This window comes from Dipteris shenzhenensis, chromosome 28 (genome assembly GCF_047967505.1).
Source record: "Dipteris shenzhenensis isolate YYH24624 ecotype China chromosome 28, Dip_SZ_1.0, whole genome shotgun sequence".
Lineage (NCBI taxonomy): Eukaryota > Viridiplantae > Streptophyta > Polypodiopsida > Gleicheniales > Dipteridaceae > Dipteris > Dipteris shenzhenensis.
In genome coordinates, this window is record NC_141623.1 from 17,498,486 (window position 1) to 17,523,878 (window position 25,393).

General features: G+C 47.3%; 1 protein-coding gene across 3 annotated transcripts in view; it reads left to right on the forward strand.

The window, feature by feature from the left end:
• The window catches only part of LOC147883261 (uncharacterized), a 98,411-nt gene that overhangs the window by 23,277 nt on the left and 49,741 nt on the right, over window positions 1–25,393 (forward strand). For all 3 annotated transcript variants that reach the window (XM_087400023.1, XM_087400024.1, XM_087400026.1), the window contains 3 exons: window positions 9,742–9,851; window positions 9,961–10,179; window positions 10,410–10,548. In XM_087400023.1, coding sequence (XP_087256149.1) covers window positions 9,742–9,851; window positions 9,961–10,179; window positions 10,410–10,548 — 468 coding nt within the window. The remainder of the gene's footprint in view (window positions 1–9,741; window positions 9,852–9,960; window positions 10,180–10,409; window positions 10,549–25,393) is intronic.

The following is a 25,393-nucleotide window of genomic DNA, read 5'->3' on the forward strand; positions in this document are numbered from 1 at the left end:
GTGTGACCCTGTTTTCAAAAGGGGTGTCCCCACACGAAGAGGTGTGTCCTTTTTTCCACGATGGGGTGTGTCCCTTGGGTGAGGAGTCAAAACTCTTCATCAAAAGGTGTGTCCGATGGTGGAAAAGGTGCGTCCCTTGGTTTTGGGACAGCCCAAGCACATGAAAAGACATGATTTTTGTCATGTCCATTCACATCAACTCGTGATGTGTGGGAGATGGAGAGGCCATTGATGACTTTAGGCAAGGTTGGCGCTAAAAATTTTTACGCTCATTCTCTCCATCTCTTCCATGCACAATGTGCACGGATATCCTTCTAGCAGAAAAAGATGTATCAGATAGGCGCTAGAAGGTGGGGGGCATTTCCTACAGGCAGGAGCGAAATTTGCTCTGATACCACTGTAAGAAATTCTAGATTTACTATATCTAGAAATGTGCTAAGGAACAGAAAGGAGACTGAAATAGCAGAGAGAACAAGGAATAATTGTATTGCTTGAGTGTCTGTAGTGTAGCTGTAGTGTCATCCATACAATTAGGCCTCTCTTATATAGAGAGTGAAGAGTCACACATGAAAAGGTGTGTACTCCAAAGTGTATGTGCATGAAGAGGTGTGTACCCCTTGTGAAGGGTGTGACTCTTGATGAGAGGGTACATTACAATAGGAGTGTCTCTTCCATAGAATGTCTCTTGTGAAGGGTTGTGCCTCATAGGAAGTGTCCCGTCGAAAGGGCATACCCTTCCACAAGTGTCCATTCATCAAACCATCCATAAGTCTAAGATATAGAGAAAGGAATACGTCACAGATCGTGACATGATCCCGTAGGTGCAAGTACCCTTTAGATACCTCAGCACCCGTAGACCTGCATCCCAATGACTCTTCCTTGGAGAAGCAGAGAACTGGCATAATAGCCCAACTGCATAACAAATATCAGGTCGAGTATTGGTAAGGTAAAGCAAACTTCCTACCAATCGTCGGTACAAAGGAGTATCGACCGGCTGAGATGTGTCGTGAACACTTAGCTTGAGCCCGACCTCCATGGGAGTTACTGCTGTCCTGCAATCCTCCATCTGAAATCTCTTCAGAATTTCTCTGCAATATTTCTCCTGTGAAATGAAGATCCTGTCTTTGGCCTGCTTTACTTCTATCCCAAGGAAGTAGTGTAATAACCCAAGGTCAGTCATCTCAAACTCAGACATGAGTAGCTCCTTGACCTGAGAAATCTTCTTGACCTATCAAGATAAGATCATCAACATAGAGGATGAGTACCAATCGCAACCCCTTCTCAATGAAGAAGTAGAGGTTTGCCTCAGAAGGGCTCCGACTTAGTCCTATCTTCTGAAAGAATACATCAATCCTTTGGTACCAAGCACTGGGGGCCTGTTTCAGCCCGTATAGCGCCTTCATCAACCTGCAGACCTTTAATGGGGACCCTGGATCTTGAAAGCCCGGTGGCTGCTCTACGTATACCTCCTCCTCCAGGGTTCCATTAAGGAATGCGGACTTCACGTCCATTTGAAAAATAGGCCACTGGAATTGGGTAGCAAGGGCAATCACTTTCTGGATAGTAACCATGCGAGCTCTGGAAGCAAAAGTTTCATCAAAATCCATGCCTTCAGTTTGAGCAAAACCTTTGACCACTAACCTTGCTTTATACTTATCCAAGCTGGCGTTTGATTTGTATTTAAGTTTGTATACCCACTTAGTGCCGATGACTTTCCGTTGCAGGGGCCTGGCCACTAAGTCCCAAGTATTGTTCTTCAGGATAGCATCCATCTCTGCCTGCATGGCAGCCTACCATTCTGGATGGTCCTTCGCCTCCTCGAAGGTCCTTGGCTCTTCAAGCTGAGCCACCAATGCAAAATTCACGGATGGAGTCTTCTGAAAACGTTGGGACCGTCGTAATCCGGCACTGCTACTCTGAGGTATTTCGGTGACCCGAGAGTCTTCCAATGTCCGTAAGTACCATTGGGGCAACCTCTTCTGCTTTCAGTGGGAGGAGGAACTAGAATTGCTTCTAGAACATCCTGCTCTTCCTCAGTACCTTGTGGTACATCAGCTTCCGATTTTGCCACCTCTTGGATGGTCAACCTGGGGCGGGGTGGGTTCGGGGGTTGAACAATCTTCTCCTCCTCAATCTGAGGCTCCTCCTGGGGTTCAGGTTCCTTTTCCTCGAAGACAACATCTCGACTGATAAGGATTTGCTTCTTTACTGGGTCGAAGAGTCGATAGGCCTTGGATTCTTCGCTATACCCAACAAAGATACATTTTCTGCTCCGGGAATTAAGCTTGATCCTGTCTTCCTTGTGCACATGCACCCATGCATTAGAACCAAAAATGCAAAGATGAGTGATAGAGGGCTTCTTACCATAAAATGCCTCATATGGAGTAGTGTCCTTGACGGCCTTCGTCTTGGTCTTGTTGAGAATGTGTACGGCTGTATTGATAGCTTCACTCCAATAGGCTTTAGAAAGGTTCCTACCTTGGAGCATAGCAAGCCCTGTCTCAGTGGTGGTTCTATGCTTCCTCTCCGCTACCCCGTTTTGCTGAGAAGTATGTGCTGTGGTGAGTTGTCGCTTGATCCCATGCTTGCGACAAAATGTGTTGAACTCATTTGAGGTGAATTCTCCCCCCCTGTCTGTACGGAACGTCTTGACATCCTCGCCTATCTCCTTTTCAACTCTGACCTTCCAGTCCTTGAACTTCTCGAAAGCCTGTGACTTTTTGGCCAAGCAATACACCCAGGTCATTCTACTGAAATCATCCACAAAGAGAAGTGAGTACCTGGATCCTGCCCACGATGCTGTAGACATTGGGCCACAAATGTCGGCATGAACCAACTCAAGAGGTTTGCTGGCCCGAAACGAGGCCTCTTGTGGGAACTTGTCCCTATGCTGCTTGCCTTCTAGACAAGCCCTACAGACACCATCCTTGCCTGTAATTGGTGGAAGTCCATCCACCATCTTCGACTTTGACATTTCAGCCAAGATTCCATAGCTGACATGACCGAAGCACTCATGCCAAAGTTTGGACTTTCCATTGTCTTCATGAACCAACATTGCATTGAGGCGGTACAGTCCGTTCTCTTCAACTCCTTGAGCCACCATCTGTCCATTTGCTTTGGATGTCACGGTGACCTTGCCACCTTGAAAGAGAACTGCCATGTTGTTTTTGTCCATCTGACTTACAGACAGTAAGTTCTTGCAAAGGTTGGGTACATAAAGTACTCCAGAGATATCCTTCTCCTCACCCGCAGTTGTAATGAAAGGAATGCTACCGATGCCCTTCACAAGACACATCTGGCTATCCCCGACAGAAACTTTGGAATCCGGGTGTGTACTTTCCATGGTTTTGAACCAAGTCTTTCTGTTAGACATGTGCTTTGAAGCACCGCTGTCAACATACCAACCCTCTTTTCCTTCAGTATGGCCCACGCCTCTGAAGACGTCTCTGCCAATTGGATATGAGGAATCACAGCATTTGCTATCGTGCCAATTAGCATTGCTAAGGCTTGAGCATCCCTCTCCTCCCATGCACTGAGTTCATCCGCATCTGCTTCAACTAAAACTTCACTTCTTTTGTCCACAATGTCCTCCGGCTTCTCCTCAATCCCACTCACTATCTTCCACAGCTTCCGTGCCAACAGATGGCTTCGGATCTTGACTTTCTAGATTGGATAGTTCGTCCCATCGAGCTTTCCAGCTTCACCAAAATTGGGAATAAATGAAGAAGGAAGATGACTGGAGAAGGAGGAAGGACGAGCAGTGGGTGTAGAGGCTTCTGAACGCTGATCCATCTCGGTGAATAGCAAACTGAAAAACTGAAGCAAAAAAAGATGTACTGACCTCCCGTGCTAGCCTGAGCTGAAAAGAGAATCGCCTTTCTACCAAGGGACTCCTTCCTTCAGAGAGTGCTTTGATGAAGAAGAGTTGAGAGCCTATGGCTTTGATACCATGTTAAAAATCAAGAGGGAATGAATCACTCAAACCTCCACCCAAGATCTCTTCAACTCTTACACACACTCAACTCAGATAGATGATCATAGATGCAACAAACCCTCACTCAGAAATAAATATGGACGGAGAGAGAAAGAGAGTATATTCATCCACCAGATGGTGGGCAGAAAAATATCTCCAAGGGTACAAAACACAGCAAACTGCTGGAGAAAACTGATGGACTCTCTCTCACAACCTGCTCCAGATCTGAGTGCTGAACACAGCCTTGGAGAGGGGCTTTCAGTCTTGCACTGGATAGTGGAATGAATGGAGGAGTAGGCCTTTTATAGGCACTGCCCAGGCCCCTTGAGTTGACCGACCAGCAGGGTCGGTACCCTGTCTAGTGGCCGACCACATGGGCCCTAGAAAACCGACCAGGGTTAGCCCTGGTCGGTGGCCCTGGTTGGGCCGACTTGGCCTGCCACAGGCCCCTATATAAGGGTGCCCTGTGCAGCCAGTCTGCGCTGCTGCAGGAGCCTCCATGTGAGGCCTAAAGCCCTGTTTTACCTGCTGTTGCAGGCTGCAACCAGCCCGTGTGCTGGTTGCCTATGATGCCGACCTGAGTCTCTCTCTCTCCAGCCCTCCTACCTCTCACTGCCCCTTGTCCCCTCAAATCGGGGGCTCACAGGTGGGCACAGTGAGTTTCTAACAATCAGCAGATCTGGTAAGTCTGCCTCCCGCTGAACATCAAAGACTAGGGTATCCTCATGTGCATCCTGCAGGGCAATAATCTGTAACGGAATGCCCGTCCCTGAGAATGCTCCCCACCAAGTGGACTCTGTGATAAGCATGTCATCTGTGTCAATCCACTTTGGCGGAATGGTTGCCTCTATCTACTGTATCCTGACTGCACTCCCTTTGAGGTGGCCAACTGCTAAAAGTCTCTGATCCTCTAGAAGTCTCCTCAAGTCTTGCCAGGTGCCTACTGCAGAAGCAGGTTCCCTCTCTCATCTAGACCACTGCATATAGTGTGACACTCCAAGTGGCCTGCCATGGTCATCCAAAATCGAGTCATTCCACATGACTAGCTGCCTGTGAATTTCTTCACAAGAGGTAGGTGGAACTCTGCGAAGAGTGTTTCTGAAGCTGCCCCAAGCTTTCAGAATAGCAGCCATGAGAGGGGAAGGGGAAGATTTGAGATGGGCTGAAGTAAAGATCCATCTGATGCTGTCCATCCAATCTCCCCCATGAGATGGAGTACAAGAATGAATGCTGCATGAGAAAAAATATTTCCAGGGCTCCTGTCCAGGCATCAATCCACGTACTACGAACTTGCAGAGCAAGGCCATACACTGCAAGTTCGGGTCAATAATATTGAGACCTCCTTCTCCTGAGGGGAGAATGAGGGTCTCCCAAGCCACCTTGGCTACAACATTTGAGGTGCCATCTAAACCGCTCCAAAAAGTTCTTGATAGGTCTCATGAGCTGAGCGATACAACCTCTAGACCTGCACCAACAAGAGCAAACGAACCAGGTTGTGGCCAATAATACCTGGTTCACAACCACAACTCTGGATGCAAGGTCAACAGACCTTGCATTGGGGGCAGTATCAGTTTGATTATTGTTCTAGTACCTTTTGTTGGAGTGATGTACCAATACTAGCAGTGGGATTGTTGTACCAAATGACTTAGTGTACTAGTATCGGATCAGTGGAGTGTATCTAGCACCTGTGGCTTGGAAGTAATAGTATCAGGGTTCCAGTGATCGTGTTGAGGTGGTTCAAGAGGTGCTTCTTCGACAGTACCTGTGGCAGTTCAGCAAACGATGGATTCCTCCAGTTGTTCCAATGTTCCACCTATGAGCTGAGAGGGATGTTGGGGGTCAACATGTCACCATAGAGAGAGAGGACCAGTGCTTGTGGGTCTGCCCGCCCCCGTGAGATTAGGATAGGGTACAGAGAGAGGGCCTTGTTGTGGGTGTGTCCGCCCCATGTAGTGTAGGATAGGCCAATGTGGCAGATCCCAGCTGATCCGTTGCCCTGGGAGCAGGTATACCCAGGCAAATCTGAGGCGGGTATGTCTTGCCATGTATGGGGCCTTATCTATATCCTGCGTGGCAGTTCCTCTTGAGGTGCCTTGGTTAGGCCTATGTGGGGGGCTTGTATGGCCACCCTTTGGGGATGCAGTCCCACCCCTGGTAGGCTACTTATGGGCAGAGGTGGGCTGACGTGTTGGTCGGCCACCTAGGCTGCCTGGTCGACTTGCTTGGGTAGGAGGTGGGCCCTCATAGGGCTGTGTGTCCAGTCCATCATAGGGCAGATCAGGGCAGGGCGGCCCATAAAGGGCAGGGGGTCGGTCCCACCAGTGGTTGCTAGTTGGCCCTATAGGCAGGTGGGTGTTAGCTCATTGTGAGGCTATGAGCAGCCCTTATAGAAAGCAGAGGGGAGTCGGGTCCCCTAGTAGTTGAGTCGGCCCTGGAGGGAAGTGACTCGACCATCATAGGGCAGCCGACTGGAGGAGGGTGAGGGGCTATATATAGGCCCCCCCTCTCCCCGTGTAGAGTGGCTTCAGGTTCTCATGCTATCACGGATGATCTGGGATAAGCCATCCGTCCCTCACCAGATCATTCAGGTTGAGTTCGGGTCATCGCCATTACAACTAGATGCTACATTTCAAGTGATCACGTATCTGTACCGAGTCAGGGAGTATGGGGATTACACTTCTGGGCGTAGCAGGCTACCATGGTTAGCACTGTCCTTCTCTATGGCTCTCTCAGCAAGAGGAGACCAGAGATGTTGGTTTGCACGCACAAAGAGATGGTTTGAGCGACTAGGGCTCCACATGGATAGACTCCCTCCCTTCAAGTACAGTATGGACGTTTCATTCTCTCCCCTCCTATCACATGAGGTCAACTAGGTCATCCATGAGGATCTCTTACAACTACACACATTTTGGACCTGTTTGGGACTGAGTGAGCTTCCAGTGAAGTGAAGCTTTTACAGGGATCACTGCTTGCATATCATAGAGGAGGTGTTCATTGACCCTTCAGGATACATGCAGATCCACTTACCCCACTCACTGAGGATCTTTATTGGGCAGTTGCGGGTCTCTTCACATAGACTTCGTATCGAGAGCGGTAGAGTAGAGGGCCTACCCAAGGAGAGGCGCATATGCACATTGTGTGATATATAGGAGGTTGAGACGGAGGAGCATTTCATCTTTAGGTGTCTTGTTTACTATGAAATCCGAGGGCATTTCTACTGCCTCTTCAGAGATAGCTCTGGGGTTTTGTCCCGGTTCCTCTCCTATCCAGACCAGAGATGCTTGGCGGCTTTCAGTCATAAGGCAGTCAGGCACCGTGAGAGGCTACTTCAATCATAGATACGAGAGCAGTCTTCCTTGGCAGATACCTCTCAGAGCTCCATCACAAAGTTTATCTGCTAGATTACATGGATCACATGGACCCCCATGGGCCGAGACCTTGACATGATCGTGATCCAGAGCTGGCGACTCGACAGCTCAGACAGAGGGTTGACGCACAGATTACACTTGGGTATATCCCCTCCTTGTTCAGAGTCGGAGCCCGGTCGACATGGGTTACTGTAGCCCTTGTTAGGCGCATAGTTATGACCAGGAGACGTCACAAGGCCACACCCGTGAGCAACCGACAGCACTCTATTGCCGCGTTCATGCCTCCATTGACTCATCCATCCTGATGCCCTGATGATGTTGACGATGTTGGTGATGATGATGATGATGAGATTGATATGTAGTCGACTAGGGCGCGCGATGGGGTCATGACATACAGGGACATAACTTAAGAGTAAATGTGTGTACAATGCATCTTAGTGTAGAGCTGCTTGTGGCAGAGCAACTTGGAAGTCACCTCAGCCACTCTAAAGATCTCAGGGTGGGTAGACAATTGGCCACTCAAAGTCGCACCTACTCAGGCAATAGATATCATCTTGGGGACACGATGGTGGTACCAATTTGAAGTTCGAACTGATTATCAGAATCAGGGCTTGTATATCAAAATCCCAGCCTATGGGTCAAAGTTCATCTCTTGGCTCAGGTATATTCACATTGACTTTTGATCTCAATAGTTTAGAGGGCTCGAGCCAGGATCCCTCAGTAGAACGTAGTACTATAGCAAGATGAGGATGTTTCCCTCACGGCAAGTCTCCTTCTGTCCCTATCAATAATACGACTGGAGAAGAATCACGTTGAGCATCTTCCTGGATTATTAGCCCGCAGCAAGTATCCTTACTAGAAGACAGCGGAAGACCTTGGGATTCAATTCTGTCAAATAAGGATTTATGAACCAGGTATTCAGTTTCACCAGATTAGGATGCACAAGCCAGGTATACCACAGTCAAAGACCTCCTTTCAACATATTGAAAGGCCTTTTTTATACCCTAGTTCTAATTTTAGCAGAATGGGATATCGCGGGCATCCAACAACCTGTGGCAGGCTGTCTGCAGGCTGCAATGCCATCAAATATGGCCAAGCAGCCTCGAAACAACACATGCCAAAAATTGCAAAGTTGACTTTTGAAATAAGTCAATGTGTTGACTTTTGACCGACCTAGTCAACGGTTGGTGTTCACCAGGCCCAATGATTGACAGGTCATCAATCTACCCTAAAAGCTTATATAAGGCAGCCCCGTTGGCCTCATTCTTCATCCTATCTTCAGAGCAGTTTGGGGCTAAATTAACCAGCAATCCAGACCTAGAATAGTCAGCAACAGATCTGCCCCATTCTTGGCACATACAGGTTCCTCTTTAGTCCCGGCTCAGTCCAGACAGCAGCAGTTAGGGTTCTACATCAGAGCAGTCCCCTCCTTCCATCATCACTCAGTTCAGCAGGGAGGGTTCAGTCCATCTACACAGTATTTTCATTCCTCTTTTGTAGTGAGGGCTCATCCCCTCCATCCCTTTGGGCAAGACATTATTTTAGTCTTTTCTTCATCAGAGGCCCATTACATCTCCCTCGGACTCTCACACTTACTCCATAGTTCCACGTTTTCTTTGAGTGCATTATTTTATCAGTTCAGGTTGTAGTGAGCAGGAAAGAGAGTTAGGCAATCTCCCTGTTACAAAGGTAGCGTGGTTGATAGCGGGGCATCATGCCTACTCGATCGGGATGGTCTCACCAGTCTACAAGATTGTGGGACAGAGGATCTTCTGGAAGGAGGTGCATGACTCGATCCCTTCATCCCGTCAGTTGCATGTACCCTCACTCGAGGATAGTATTTACGAGATAGTGTCCAGCATTACTGCTTGGAACCTCCCGTTTTTAAGTTTGGTGATGGGGGGCCAGTAGGTAACTCTAGCAACCACCCTCGTTGCCATTTGGCAGAACACTATCTATATATTGTGTGCCACATGGAGTGAGCAATAGGTTCTCAGATCATCGCCGCCAAAATGCATGCATGTTTCTACAAGGCTTGGCCTGCAGGTGTATTCTACACATTCATGGATCAAGGCATTCGTTGGTTGTATAGTCCACCACTCTGGTTGTTGGCCCTTGCTTTTGAGATACCCTAGGTAGTGAGCTGGGTTCTCTAGAAGCAGGCTGGACAACAGCCAACGCTTCTTTTTTACTTTCTTCCACATTCAGTGATTGATAGCTGATTCGTATTGTTGGTTTTCCCTGAAGCATTAATAGAAGGTTCTTTTGTTTAAAGAAAATAAGTAAAAATGGAAATAAAAAATGCGAGCATGCTTCATGTCTTCAGGTCTGTTTGCTTACAAAGTTTGTAAACATGACATTCTGCGCATAGTTTTTTGAGGTTTATTATCTGCTATGCAGTGTGGTTTGCCCTTGTTGAGATCATTGCCATTGGTAGTCTTACAATTGCAGAGGCAGGCATCCCAGCTGTGCCAGGTGTCATCTTGGTTGTTCTATTGCAGCCATTGCCGGTAAGTTAGTTCAGCCTGATCAGCAATGGAATTTAGAAAAGAGTATGGCCCACCCTTCAGCTCTTGCTCAGAGTTTTTGGGAATGGTAATGCAAAGTCTGTTTTTTCAGGTGTGGATGGGGTGGGCTGTAGGAAGTTTTCGAAGAAGGGCTATTCAGTACACAGATTCACGTATAAGATTGTTAGGAGAGATTTTGGCTGGGATAAAAACAGTGAAATACAATGGTTGGACTGCTCCATTTCTTAAATACATTGAAGAAATCCGGAAAAATGAGCTCAACTGGATCAGAAGAGCTGCATTCCTCAAGTTCTCAACATCCACTTTCAAGGTTCTGAAATATTCAAAATGTAGCCATGAACGCTACACTGATGTTTGGTCTATTCTAGTCTACTTTTGTTCTGTTTCAATATTTGATGTTTAGATGCCATGGCCTAATTTAGCTAGGCAAAAACAAGCTGATATCCATGAAAACTGTATCTTTCTGTGATGTTTTCGCTTTTAATACATTTTTATGTGCAAAAACTATAGTAGTCAATATGCAATGGAATCTAAATGCAGGACGGAGTTATTCCTTTGGCCACGATGATTATTTATGGGACGTATGCTGTGATACATGGAAAATTGTCAGCAAGCATGGCATTCACTGTCTTGGCACTGCTTAGTGTTCTTTTACGGGTATTCAACTTTGCTCCTACAGGTAGCACTAGTTGGTATTTTTATCATTTCCTTCTAGCCAATTCAAACTTGACAGAAAAAGCCTTTGTGAGTAGTATTACAAAAAAGAATTCATAGTCATTGTCAAGTGAAGAAACTGTGATAATAGAGTGTGAAAGTGAATGTGTAAATTTGTAGGAATGAATAGGATCATATAAAATCCACTTTAAACCCTGAAAAAGACTAATTATCCTAGTGCCCTTAAGAAGATAATTTTCTTAAAGTGTTTACAAAAAAAAGTTGCCCCTGGCATACACAAAATGGGTAGTGATGTGATGTTGAAACAAAGCTGTTAACACCCAACTAAATGACATGATTTGTCTTTCTATATTGTGGCATCTGCTATTGGTGGTAGAAACCAAAAGCTCTTTAAACAAGCTCAAAGGCATGTAGTGTTCTGCCCTATGTGGTACACATCTCTTGGGACTTACCCTCTTTCTTAGTGATGGCTTGGATGTGTTGGCTAAATTTCCCAGAGGGTCCTCCATGTGCTGGAGTAAAGGCTTGAAAATCGGTCAAGAGGTCAGCAATCCCTAGGTAGGATTGGGGTTTGCATCTACTAGAACCTCTCAAGGAAGAACCTTAACAACATTTGCATAGCAATGTGAGATGATGGTATGTGCTCAATTCAATTTCAGTGGAGGATTCCCTTTGTTCCTATATTGTTGAAAGGCTTCTTGATATGTTACTGAGTCAGCTCTAGATTCTGCATGGAAGGGATTGGTTGTGGAGGATTCCCTTTGTTCCTATATTGTTGAAAGGCTTCTTGATATGTTACTGAGTCAGCTCTAGATTCTGCATGGAAGGGATTGGTTGGTGGAGCCTGAGCAAGGAGGGGCAAAGAAAGAGGACATTTATGGACAACCACCCCTGAGGGGTGATTGGCATAGTGTGCGAAAAGGTGGTCACTAAAAGGAAGACTCTAGTAACAACAACAAGCCTTTAAGGAGACAGCAATGGTTATAACTAATCAAATAAACCATGAGCAGAGTAGCTAGTAGTGGTTGGTGAGACTTGGCGATGTGGTGGTAATTGATGATATGTTGTTACTTGGAAGCTAGGAAATATTGCAATGTATGGCTGCATCCTTTTATCATTACGAGGTGTGAAATCCTCTCTGATGACATTTGAAGAGTTACATTATTCAACTGCTATTCATGGGTCGTTTTTGATGTTTATGATTTTGGGTTTTCCATCCTAGGGAAGGCATGGCCCTTGTGGTTGCCACATGTGATGCTCTTTGCAACTTTCCTTGTCTTGTCCTGAGTTAAAATCCCAAGGCTTCTTGAAGTTCCAAGGATATACAAGCTGTGCAATGGGGCTGCTCCATCTTGTGCCGTGAATTCTCCCTCTGATCCTTTTTTTGGTCAAAATTGGTCCAAGCTGCATGGTAGGGAGACCTAGTCTCAAGCGTGAGCTTCCTTTTAAAAGACACAATTAGCATGGATGTTTAAATACAACTTGAATTTAAATGGCATGCCATATGTTTCTTTATGAGTAATTATGCATTCATTAAGAAAGGACTGATTTACAAAGAATCACATACGTACACGTACCAGCCTAACTCACCTTTTTCCACAAAGCTTGAGAAGTGGAAAGTTTAGGAAGCAGTTGATTTATTGCAAGACATGCAAGAAATGCTGGGGTATGCTTAGGAAAACATTAAGACAGCTTAGGATAGAGAACATTTTTATGCAAAATCACCGAGAGTTTTTGAGAAAGGCATGTGGGTGCATCTAAAGGTGCCAAATATTTCTAAGAATATTGCAACATTGTGGATGTCATAGGGTCACAAAGAAGATAACTAATGTTGCGTATGATTTGGAACTTCCAACGAGAGTGAAGGCCCATCCTATGTTCCATGTGGGCCGTCTAAAAGAAAGTCTTGGTGAGCACGATGTTCTTCTTCCAAACGAGGCACTAATATTAGGCAATAATTCAGCTTGAGGCTTACCCAATTATGTTTTGCTTGAATGCTGTCATTTTAGATCAAAGAACCAAGTATTCTAAGAGGAATACTTTCCACAAATGGTTCGCTCAAGTGGGATTGAACATAAGAGAATGATGCCACATGGGAGATTGCTTGTCATCTAAAGAAAATATTCTTTTTGAGGACAAATATTCTATGAGGGGGCTGTATCTTGCATTCCAAACAACTAAAGCTATTTTGTGCCTAACTAGGCCTACATGAAAGCTTAAGGATTAGTTTGAGTGTCGGTTCGGGTTAATAGACTCAAGGGACAGATGTCAAGTGGGAAATTAGTTAGGTTTGCTTTGAAGTTTTGCTAAATATAGCCAAGGGCAAAGGTTATGTAAACAAGGAGTAGGTCTAATTAGTAGGGGAGATAGTGCGTGCACTTGGATGTGAATCTATGAACCCTCAAGGATTGCTTCATGCCAGGGCATCCTTGGGTGTGCCTTAATGGTATGGAAGACTTACTGTATGGTAGCTCTACTTTCAATGAGGTCTAGACTTGCCTGGCTTGGGGGTGACGTTTGTTGCCACATTTTCCCTGGTATGAGCCGGTAGGGTAGATTTCGTCCTTTTAGGATTGCTATACTATTAGTCCTATCTAGGGTAGATTTAGACCTTTTAGGATTGCTAATAATGTTAGTCCTATCTAGGGTTAGGACACTTAGTCCTAAGAGACCACATAGCATATGGCTATACTTTGTACTTTCACTCATCATTGTTTTTTGCTGAGCTGTTTCGTCCTCCTTGCTCTCCAATTAACAATGGTATCAGAGCTTACTTCCCTGCTGCCCCCACGCACTCAGCCTCTGCTCTCAGCCTTGAGCTCACCTCAGTTGTTGCATTGAAGACCGTTCAATGCTTAGCTGCGTAGGAATACATAGATTGTCACCTGCGTGTTGGAGGAGATCTATAGCAATAGCCACCACTACCTTTGCCTCTCCTATCTATAGCTCGCTTGCCATTGGTTCTCCTACGCCAATCTCCTTTGTGCATCACTATTTTGCTACTGGAGATATTTTCCACTAGGGTCGCCGCCAGTTAGCGAGCTCAGATAGAAAGAAAGAAAGAAAGAAAGAAAGAAAGAAAGAAAGATCTACTAACGTCCGTGGGAGACCTCATGGGTCTATGGGACAAGGTAAACACCAAAAAAGTTGCAAATACATCTGGATATCCAGAGAGTTGAGGGAGTGCTCGAGGCAACTCAGCCCCAATTATTTAGATTCATAACTAACTTCTAATTCTATCTTAGAAAAACGGCTTGAATAACATCAGTTTAAGATTGAGAGTCTTTGGGTTTAGATTTGAAATCACGAATCAAGGCTTGTCCATCACGATAGACTGCCCATTTTCCAGCTTTGCATGCATCCTTCATTTTAGCAAGTTCAACATTCCTTTGTTTAAGCTGAGTCGGAGTGAGCTCCTTAGATATCCATACCCGTGTACCTTTCAGCTTGTTTGTTTGTCGGAGAATCTTGGTTCTTCCTGCCCTCTCTGTGAAATAAACTTGTACTTGTGTTCCCTTTTGAGAGATACAACTGATGTCAGTTTCATCCCATTCTATTTGTGGTATCTCCTTCTTGAGACACATGAGCTTTTCTTCTTCTATGTATCCCTCAGTAAAATTGCCAGTAGGACAGCCAAGGCAATCCTCTAGCAGCCTCCAATACGCAATATTTCTTATTTTTTGCTATGTTTCCTTGCTCTTTTACCTCTGTATAAAGATCTGCTTTGTTGATTTTGTTGTTGGCTATAATGGCCATCTCTTTCTTTGCTGAGTTGACCTGAGTGGTGATCGTCTCTTCGACCGTGGAGACAAGTGTTGGTGCTGGTGGAGATGAGCTGCATTTTTATAGAACTTCAGCAATGATCTCTTGCTTACCATTATTTTCCATCTCCTTCACTTTCTTCCCAAGAGCTGCTACCATAAGCCTGAGCTCTCTTACTTCGTGCTGTTGATGAAAGAAAAGTGGTAGGGAACCTAGTGAAGAGCCTATGCAACTGAAGACAGGACGGGTGTGAAGCAACTCTTTTTCATTCCATGGAAATGTTCAGCATGCATGGTCATGCCTCAGACAGCCAGGGGTAACGTTTATGAAAGCAAAAGGAGAAAAAAACAACCACCAGCAATCACCATAATTCAATTAGTTTTGTAGATAAGGTCGGGACTGCCTATGGGATCAGACTAGCAATATGGGCTCCAATAGAAATAGAGCAAATGCACAACGCCAGAGCATGTACCTGGACCACTATGACTTGAGATGATACCGTCAACAGGCCACAAACAAGCACAAAGACACCAGGAAGACTCTCAACTGAGATGGCACAAGTGACACGATGAACAAGACACAATCAGACGGGACAATGCACATCTGTGGTACCACAAGCGATAGGAATGAGCCACAACTCCTGCAGATCATCCAAGATCCTCCAGACTTCAGTCGAACAGGTCTTCACCCTTCCTTGTCCACACACATGGGCAGCTTCCCTATCAGCGTTGTCTTCACGTATGTAGCAACCTCTCCTCAATGTATGAGCAGTCTCCTGCGCAATCCTTTGGCATCTGCTCCTCAAATTCTCATTCACCTCAAGAACAAGCGATTAGCAGCTCTTCAAATTCCAACGACAGAATTCCAGCGAAGGGGGGGGCAAGATTTGTACGAGCGCCTCAAACAAGCAAAGCTCTCTCTCACAATTAGCGCAGAAGGCAGCGTAGACCACCAACGACGTGCAATCAGCGCACACCTCCTTCTCTTCTCAAAAACCCAGAGTCGTCACCTTCTCTCCTGTTTTCTGGAAAGCCGCTCTCCCCTTCTCTACAATCTGTGCTCCCCCTTTATAACACAGCATCAACTCCTTTTGGAAAATCCTTCATGCCACCCACGTAATGAGCCAAGTCCCCACGTATTGCAACATTGGCTCCACGTAAAATCATAGCTTCCTCATGCAAGCCACCTCTCTATGTAAATTTTCCACATCATTGCCTCCTTTTACCACTCTTCTACCTTGCCTCAAAAGACATTGCACCAAGACCATTGCTGACACAATTGGGGTCACATTTCACTAGCACACAACCATCCTTCAAAACGAGGTATTTTGATGCATGCCCACACATTTACCACATTGGATGTAACGCAGATATTGACATGACAACATTCCATGCACAGAAGACCATTTACCACACGTGGAAAAAGCACAAAAGACTTTTACATTTGACATTCAACCACCGATCCCGTCACACATGGGTACATTACTCTGGAGTGCATTCATATTGCATTTTCATCACTTCCCATAGGAAGTTCCTGCAAAGATTTTATTTCATAGTCAAATATTTACATCATATCATCTTTTTTGGGAAAAGATGTCTTTGGAGCCATAAAAAAACCAATCACTAGCTAACTATGTGCACCTATGTGTCTCCCTACATTATTCATAGTGCTAGTATTTTATTACTTTTTTTGTCTTATCATCGTAGATAATAGATTTTCTCCTGCGGGTTTGATCCAATCCTTCGCTTAAAGTATAGTGCATATGTGTTGGGTGTTGTTGATGAGGCTGGAATGCCAGAGTACGAGGGCTTGATTGGTGTGGTGGCGAACTGCTTCATCTTAGGGAAAGAGGGGAAGTCCATAATAGTAGCCTGTACAAATCTATGGATCCCTTAGCTAAAGCTAACCCATCAAACTGGGCCAGGAGATCAGCCCAGTTTGAGGTGTATTAGGTCTCCCCCCCTCTGCTCTGCTGATATGTGACGACTTGGACGAAAGGCTGCTCTGCTGTTGTATGGGATGTGCGACGAAGGAAGACTGAGGCGTAGCGGTGGTGGGAGGCTGAAGCAGGTGACTGTACGGCCTGTACTGTACGAGAGAGAGAGAGAGAGAAAGAAAGAAAGAAAGAAATTTTATTAAAGGTCCACAGAAGGCCATACATGGCCTATGGGACACAAAATCATCCGAAAGGAAAATACATCATCAACGATGCGCCAACTAGGTGGCCTCATCGTAATACCGCTAAGATGCCAAAAATGGCTACAAAAATCCTAGATACAAAATGAAATGAAATAGAGTACCAAAAATGCCTAGATACAAAATGTAAAATATGAAATATGAGGAACATCGTCTTCCCTAAGGGGTCTGTGATCCAAAGAAATGATGGAAGTCATGGCCATCGACCATGCCTCCTGCCATGAGTGTGAAGATCTGGGCAAGTGTCAAATGGGCTGCTGGCGGTGCCAAGTCTCCATGGAGCAATCTCCTCTGAAAATCTGCCATCATCCTCCGTCGTCTAGAAATAAAGCGACGGGTACGGCCTCTGTGTAAGATCATCCTGTGGTGCTGCCGGATCATGTCATATGTACATCCTCGGGGTGGAACCATCGGTGCTCTCTGGCAAGATGGGCTATCTCTGTGCTCATGGTCCTGCGCCTCGTCCTGCTCCTCATGAATAACCAGGTCTCTGGCAGGGATGCGACGGTGCTCTTTGAGGAATCTCTCTCTGTATCTGGTGATCTCCCTGATGAACAATGCTAAGCAATACTGATCCTCATACTCCATAATCCGAGAGAGAGGTCCAAATCCGTGCCCAAATAAACAGTGAAATCTGCCACGGATCTCATAATATAAAGGGCATCTGCAAACAAAGTGCTCCTCAGTCTCCACCTCCCCCATAGTGCAACAAGGGCATATCCTAGTCTCTCGCCTGGGTCTATGTCCGGTAGCTGTACGACGCATCCTGCCGGCCTCAACGTCTAATCTGTGGGAAGATACCCTGAGCTGGCCCAAGGCAATCCTGAGTGAGTGCGACATATGAACGCCGATATATCCTGGGGATATGATGAAGCCATCCTCTGAAATCCTGAGAAAATGGTCACGATATGTGGCCATCTTCGTAGGAAGCTCCGTGGGATGAACCCAAGTGCGAAACATGTGTAGCTGCAACAAATCTGCCCTGATAACCTGGTTGAGCTCATGTTGAGTGAGAGGGAGGCGAGGGGCATCTATGCTATATCAAAATGGTGGCAGCCTATCCATATCCAAGCCCAGCGAGGTGAGCCATGTGGAGAGTGTGTGGTACCAACAAAAAGTATGACCTCTCTCCGCTAACATCTGCGAGGATGTCAGTGCTAGCCACGGTAATCGTGCTCTGCCTGCTGCTGAGTCTCCGAGCGCCCTGATCCTATGCAAGTATGTAACTGACTGAAATGCTGCATCTAGCGCTAGGGGTGTAGCTCCGAACTCTGCGAACGTAATCTGATGCGGTACCGTGGGCTTCGCTCTGATCAATCTAGAGAACATGATGATCTGTAACCTCTCTACTCGTCTCCAATCTGCAACACTGAGATCTCCCGCCCAAAAGGGGCTAGCATACATGACTGCAGGTCTCACCAGCGTATCGAAAAGTAAGGACTTCGTGTCGGGATGCTGAAAATGTGACTGTGCACACTGCCTCTCGAGAAGAGCCAAGGCGGCATACCCTCTACTGATCCTATCTCGTGCTGCATGCGTCATGGTGAAGACTGGACCTCTAAATGTGGCACCCAAATATGTATACTCCCTGACTAGCTCCACCTCCTGCCCATCAAATGTGAAAGAGAACTCGCCTCTCCTATAAACCTGGTATGACGTGTTGAAGACCATGACTTTGGTCTTCCCAAGGTTTACAAACAACCCTCTGTCCTGACCAAAGCTGTGGAGTGCATGGAGATGTGCCTGTAAACCCTGCTGGGAGGAAGAAATAAGAACCACGTCATCTGCATAGAGGAGAATCGGTATCGTGGATCCTGCCAGTAAAGAACCTGTACCACCCATCGTCTGTATGTACATCTCTAACTCATCGATATAGAGACCAAAGAGTGTCGGAGACAAAGGACACCCCTGCTTCACCCCTATCGTACTGCGTACTTCCCCCGACAGCCCCGCCCGTGTCCTGACTCTACCTGTGACTCTCTCATACAAGGCCATGATCGCCCATTGAATCTCCCCATTGAATCCCAAGTCACGAAGTCGCTGGAAGAGTCTGAAACGCGGCACAGAGTCAAATGCCTTTCTGAAGTCCACGAAGCAACAATAGAGCCGTTGCTTACGTGACTTCGCCTCCTCAATCAAAGCCCTGAGTGTGAAGATATGATCTAGAGTCGAGTGCTCTGCACGAAATCCTGCCTGCCCTCTAGCTCTCGTGTCTGTCGCCTCGGCATGGTCATTTATATGTCCTTCTAGAATGGTCGCATAAATCTTGGCCATGACATGGCCAATCATAATGGTCCTGTAGTTCGACGCCTCCAAAGAATCCCCCGACTTGTGTATGGGTACTATAGTATTTTCTAGCCAACTAGGTGGAAGACCTGTACAAATGGACTCGTTAAAAAGACGGGAGAGGACTGTAGCTAAGGCATCAATCCCATGGATTACATACTCCGCTTGCAATCCATCATGGTCCTTAGCTCTCCCAGTCTTCAAACGATGAGCTGTTGCTCGGACACTATTGGATGAGAATAAGGCAGAGGAGGTGGGTCTAGGCACATGGGATAAGTCGATCTGTGGCTGGTCTGGAATATCATATAAAGTGGAAGTATAGGCAAGCCAAACCTGCGGGTCTGTAAGAGGAGTTTGAGATTTCAAGCGAAGGAATTTCTTCCAGAATTCCTTGGAATCACAGCTGAAAAGTAAACTTCTCAGCTCCTCCTCATTCCGGGCTAGAAATTGGCACTTTTCGCGTCGCACCAGACGCTTGTAACTCTTCTTGGTCTCAATGAGGAGGGGAGACTTCTCCTGTGTCTCAAGGCGAAGCTTCCTGCGGAGTTCTTTACACTCCTCATCATACCATCCATTACAAGGCACAAGACCGACTGGTGGAGGACTGGATGTGTGGCAAGTGATGGGGAAGGACTTGTGGGCTGCCGAGATGATGGAGGTATGTACAAGGTCCCACCGATCCTGTGTGGAGGGTAGGGCATCGAGAAGGTGCGGACGGAGAAGACCACTCAGGTGCTGGCTATAAATATCATCAAACTGGTGGTAAAAATGAACCTCATAGTATGGCTGACGCTCATGATGTCTAGAAGGGGGGGCATGAGGAATCTGGGTAAGAATAAAGTGCAGACGTGCATGATCGACTGAAGGCATAAAAGGGTCGACTGTGAGGTTATGTACAAAAGGGATTAAAGTCGAGGGACCCAAGACGTAATCAATGACGCTCGTACCACCACCCGCGAAGGGAAAACATGTGGCTGTGGATGAATGCGGCCACTGTCGAAGTCCATTATAAATGACCATGCCGTGCGATGAGAGAAGCTCCAATAGGCGATGTCCCTGATCTGTCACCTCTACCCCTCTATCTGAAGATAAGCGTGGAAAACTCTCATCTGGGGCAGCTGGAACTAAGACTGGATCCTCAGCAAAGTCCAAAATCTCTGCCTGTCTGTCTGATGTCCTCGCGTTGAAGTCTCCTAAAAGGATGACCTCTCCGCGGCGTGAGTACTCCAATACATCGGCTGACAAATCCTCAAAAGGTGACTGTCCTGGTCCATCTGAGGCATAACGAGACTGTCTCGGGGGAAAGTAGCATACTGCAATAAACAAGTCTCTCAAGGGGGGTCTCCTGATCTGTACCCAAAGATATCTGGCCCGATGGTCTCTCCTCATGACTGTGAGTATCGATCTGAGATGCTCTCTATAAAGAACTGCCACACCGCCAGATCCTCTGACTTCTCCTGATCGTCTAGTGCGAAAGACAGACTCCCAAGCATACCCTGTCACCTATGGCAAGCCTCTCTCTGGGCTCTCATGGGTCTCTGTAAAGGAGACGATGTCCTGATCAAAAAAGGCCTCTCGTAAGCTGCCAGGCTGAGCTGTGAGGGAACCATTACAGTTCCAAACTGCGAAACTCAAGCTATCTGGCAGACTACGTGTCCCATAGGCCTCGTGTCGTCAACTGTGGGCTCCAGCCGGTCTAGATCGCATAGCTCCTATCAAAAGTCTGCCCTCTCTGATCACGGCCCACTTGCCCTCACGACGGGCAACATCCCTCTGTGCAATGAGACGTCTATGCTCCTCCCACTGAAGAGCTGTAAGGTCCTCATCCATGTGAATCTGTGGATGGTCCCTCAATCTGGATCTCCTTCGTAATACTGCGAGACGGGCCTCAGCATCTCTGAATCTGATGATAAGTGGCTGGTGCCGTGCTGGATCCCGGCCCACTCGATATGCAGCTACTATGCCATGATCCTGAACTCCGAGTGTCCCAGATATGAAATCTGTCGCCTGATCCATGACTGATCTCGTATCTGATCGCTCAACTCCGCGGATGCGGATGTTGAGGGCCTTCTGAGCTCGCCGCTGACTCTCGGCAATAGTCTCAGAGACTGTGGTCTACTGGGCCTGTGGGGCTCTACGCACAACGTCCACCCACTCTGAGGTCTTCTGTACCTCTGTCTGCAGTGTGGCCAACCTCTCCTCAACTGCTGCACTAGCTGGAGGAGCTACATGCAGCTGCTGGAGGCAATCATCGCATGCCACAACATGCTCCTGAATGCGTGCCTCCAGCTGCACTATGCGCTCAGCATGTGTCCGTAACTGGATGTCCCGATCAATATCTCTGGTATGAAGTTGGCGAATATGGGAGTCCTGATCAGATCTATGACTCTCAACTGTCGATAGCTGATCAGTCAGTGTGTGTATTTGTGCTATGAGAGACTGAATCGCAGTGCCCTGAAGTCTGCAAGTCTCCATGCACTGCATAACTAAATCTCTCAAGCACAGATTATCTGCCAGGACTGCTTCCGCTGTGGAGGGTGAAGGGGAGAGGGGGGTACAAGGATGAGGGGGTAAGAGGGTAAGAAGGTGAGTAAAGGAGGGGTGCAGAAAATGGAGGTCCTGAAGAGAGAGATCCGGTAGAAGGAAGTAGGGAGTCAGGGACCGAAGAAGAGCCTACACTAGGGGAGGAAGGGGCTGAAAGGGAGGGTCGGTGGGGAGAGGTGGGAAGAAGCTGGGTAGGGACTAGGGGAGGGGAAGAAGAGGAGGGAAGAGGCTGGGTAGGGAATAGGGAAGGGGAGGAAGAGGAAGGAAGAGGATGGGTAGGGACTAGGGGAGGGGAGGAAGAGGGAGGAAGAGGATGGGTAGGGACTAGGGGAGGGGAGGAAGAGGAAGGAAGAGGATGGGTAGGGACTAGGAGAGGGGAGGAATAAGCAAGGGAAAGGGCTAGGGAGGAATGAACGGGAGCAAGAGGAGGAGGTGAAACTGAAGGAGGGGGAGGAGGAGGATTGAGTAGAGGAGGTGGGTAGGAAAGGGTTGGGATTGAGGCAAGGGAGGTAACCGGAAGTGATGGGGGAGATGGAAGTAAAGGAGATGGGGTCGGAGCCACAGGAGGATTGAGTAAAGTAGGTGGGTAGGAAAGGGTTGGGGTGGAGGCAAGGGAGGTCGTTGGAGGTGGTGGGGAAGGAGATGTTAAGGGTAAAGAAAAACTTGCCTCTTCGGCTCTTGTACTGCTGCCTATGCTTTTATCTTTCTCTACTTTTGCTCCTGCCATGGTGGAGCTCCTTGTTTGTGGCATCTCCTTACTCCTGGAAGTGCTGAATTCTCTGCTCAAAACTACCTCTGAGGGCCATGGTGGAGCTGCTGAATTCTCTGCTCTCAAAACTGCCTCTTTTTGCCCTCAAAACTGCCTCTTTTTTGCCCCTTTTCTGTTTCCTGCACTTTAAGGACACTTGCTGTAGGTCTATTCACACCGGGGGGGGGGGGGGGTTAAGGCTTTCCTTAAACCCCCCTTCCCTTCCAACAGAGGCTTGCGCAGGGAGGGAGTGGGCTTGCGGGGCTGAGGCTTGCGCAGGGAGGGAGTGGGCTTGCGGGGCTAAGAGCGACTGTGCGGGCGGGCTGGGGGGACAAGGCTGAGACAGAGGGGCGGAGAGAGAGAGAGAGGCTGAGGCGGAGGGGGAGGGGCTGAGCGACTGTGCGGGCGGGCTGGGGGGACAAGGCTGAGACAGAGGGGCGGAGAGAGAGAGAGGCTGAGGCGGAGGGGGAGGGGCTGAGCGGGTGAGGGGCGGGCTGAGGCTGAGGCGGAGGGGGAGGGGCTGAGCGACTGTGCGGGCGGGCTGGGGGGACAAGGCTGAGACAGAGGGGCGGAGAGAGAGAGAGGCTGAGGCGGAGGGGGAGGGGCTGAGCGGGTGAGGGGCGGGCTGAGGCGGAGAGGCTGAGCGGGTGAGGGAGGGGAGGCTGAGCGGGTGAGGGAGGGAGGGGAGGCTGAGCGGGTGAGGGAGAGGGGGACTGAGCGGGTGAGGGAGGGGGGACCATTGTTAGCTCTTCCTCATCTACCACTGTTGCCACATGCTTCCTACTCAAGATTAGATCAGATGGGATGGTAGAGATGCAGAGGAACATGCTTTGATTGCCTTGTCAGTGATGAGATTATTGCCTCTCATTTCTGGTCTTGTAGGACTATAAAGGCTGTACGGACCCATTTGGATTCTCTATATATCACACAAGGAATGAGGCAAGAGTCGCCTTTTTGCGTAAGCGGTTGCACGGTGTGAAGATGGATGCCTATATGATCAAGGTCAAGGACTACAGAGAGTAGTTAATTAATATCGATGACATTGTGCCAGACCCCTCAGGTTGCTACTAAACTAGGTGGCCTTTATGATCTTATCAAGGCTTTGCTACTACATTGAGGTTGGTGGCCATGGGTAATCTCACTATACCTTTGATCAGCTTGTCACATTGCTATTGCAGAATGAGCAGAGCTGTGCAAATTGGAATGCCTCCGTGAATGCAAATCAAGCATTTGCCACTGACCATAAAAGTAAAGGCAAGGGCAATCAGCTTTGCCTTCGCTGGACTGTCCAAAACAGCCTTATGTTAATGCCTCAGATGTCTTTGACACATTGCTGCCCCTTTTCAGGTCTGGTATGAATTGAGATCAGCAATCAGAGAGTTATGCTTTCTATTCAGGACAATGTCACTGAGCAAACAGTTACCGAGGAAAGGGCTGTTATTAGACAGCACAAAACAGTCCCGGGATGGTTGTTGGATACACCTAAGGACAGCAAGCAGGCTGAACCTTTGGCTGCCTGTACTATAGGTGCACAATGTCAGATGCATGGCCATTTTTAAGATGTTGCATTGATTGCCACAGCCTGTAATGAAGAGCCTTTATGCCAGAAGGATGCTTTTGACAGCAAGGACTGGTGGATGCGATGAACTCAGCGTTAGCCTCCATTCACCAAAATGGCACATGAGAGCTGTGTGTGTCTTGCCTCTTGGCAAGCGTGCCATCAGTACAACGTGGGTCTACAAATTGAAGCGGAAAGATGATGGCAGCATTGATTGCCACAAAGCTTGTCTTGTTGCCAAGGGCTATGCTTAATAGTTAGGCATTGACTTTGAAGAAACTTTTACCCCACTTCACACATCAATGGCAGTGATCAATTTGATGCCACTCTATATCAGCAGGCTATTGGTGATCTGATTTATTTGTGTCACACTCAGCCCGATCTCTAGTATGCCATTTCCTAGTTGAGCAGGTTTATGCACAAACTTTGATCACTAATCATGCATGCCTTCACAGACAATGATTGGGCCGGTTTCTTATGACACTAGGGTGTAGCACAGTGGCAGCTGTTTAATGATTGAAAGTTCATGCATTTCTTGGTTCAGCAAGAAGTAGCCTGTAGTTGCTAGTTCTAGCTGTGCGACTGAGTACAAGGTAGCCCTTACAGCTACTGTGGACTGTGTCTGGTTTCAAACACTGTCTGCAGATCTTGATGTTGGTCAGACATCTTCTACTACCATCTACACTTAGAGCCAGAGTGCCTGGCTATTGTGCACAATCCTGTGTTTCATGTGCAGGCTGAAAATATGTGCTTTTGTATCATCAAGTTATTCTGTGTCTCCCTCCTAGGACCCTCTATAGCTCCTTCCAAAGGATCAAATGTTGGAGCTGCTACCTTGCATGGTCGTGGAACTGCTAGTTTCAGCTCACCATGGTCCAACTCATGGTGAGACTAGGAGAGTAGTGAACAAGTTTCTCTTGAGATGGAGACAAGACTCCAATCTACTTGATTTTGTTGAGATGGAGAAAAGACGCCAATCTACTTGATTTGGTTGGGGTTTTGTAAGGTAAGTAGTCCCAATCTGCATCCAAGGTTGCCATTGGTTATGTCCCAACCCATTAAGCTGCTGTCATCATGAGTGACGGCCAAAGCCTCAAGGTTACCTAATGGAAAGGCCAAAAAGTGGTTCTTGTTTGTGGATGGTTGGAACCACCTACAAGGTGATCAAAAGTTGCCCAATCCCTAGCAAATCTTGTGAGATTAGAAGTTCATCCGTAGAATCCTCATAAATTATGCAAAACACACGATTAACAAGGCCCATCTAGTGCCCCATTATCTATTACATTTGTTCTTCAGCATAAAATCAAGTAGCTTTGGCGATCCACTACGTCTCGAAGACTGCAAACATGAATCGCTCAGGCTCCCAAAGTTCCACCTTTCCTTGGTTGGAGGTAAATTATTTTACCTTAACAAGATAGGAATAATCTTGTGAAACTTATGTGAGATTCCACAAGCATAGTGGCAAAACTTAGCTGAAAGCTCTCTCCATAGTCAAAGAGGGGGCATTTTACGTGAAGATTGTGATGAGGGTGTTGAAACTAGATCACCAATCTTCCTTACGGATGCCTAAAGGGGAAGATGAAGATTAGGAGAAGACTAAGCCTAGGGAGTAGATGAGGGGTGGGCTGATTAGGGGATCGTCTCCATTGCAGATGTCTGAAGGGGAAGAGGAGGATTGGGAGATTGAGTGTGGGGAGTAGAGGAGGGAAAAGAGGGAAAGGGGGGGGGGGGTCTGTGGATTGAAAAACGAAATTG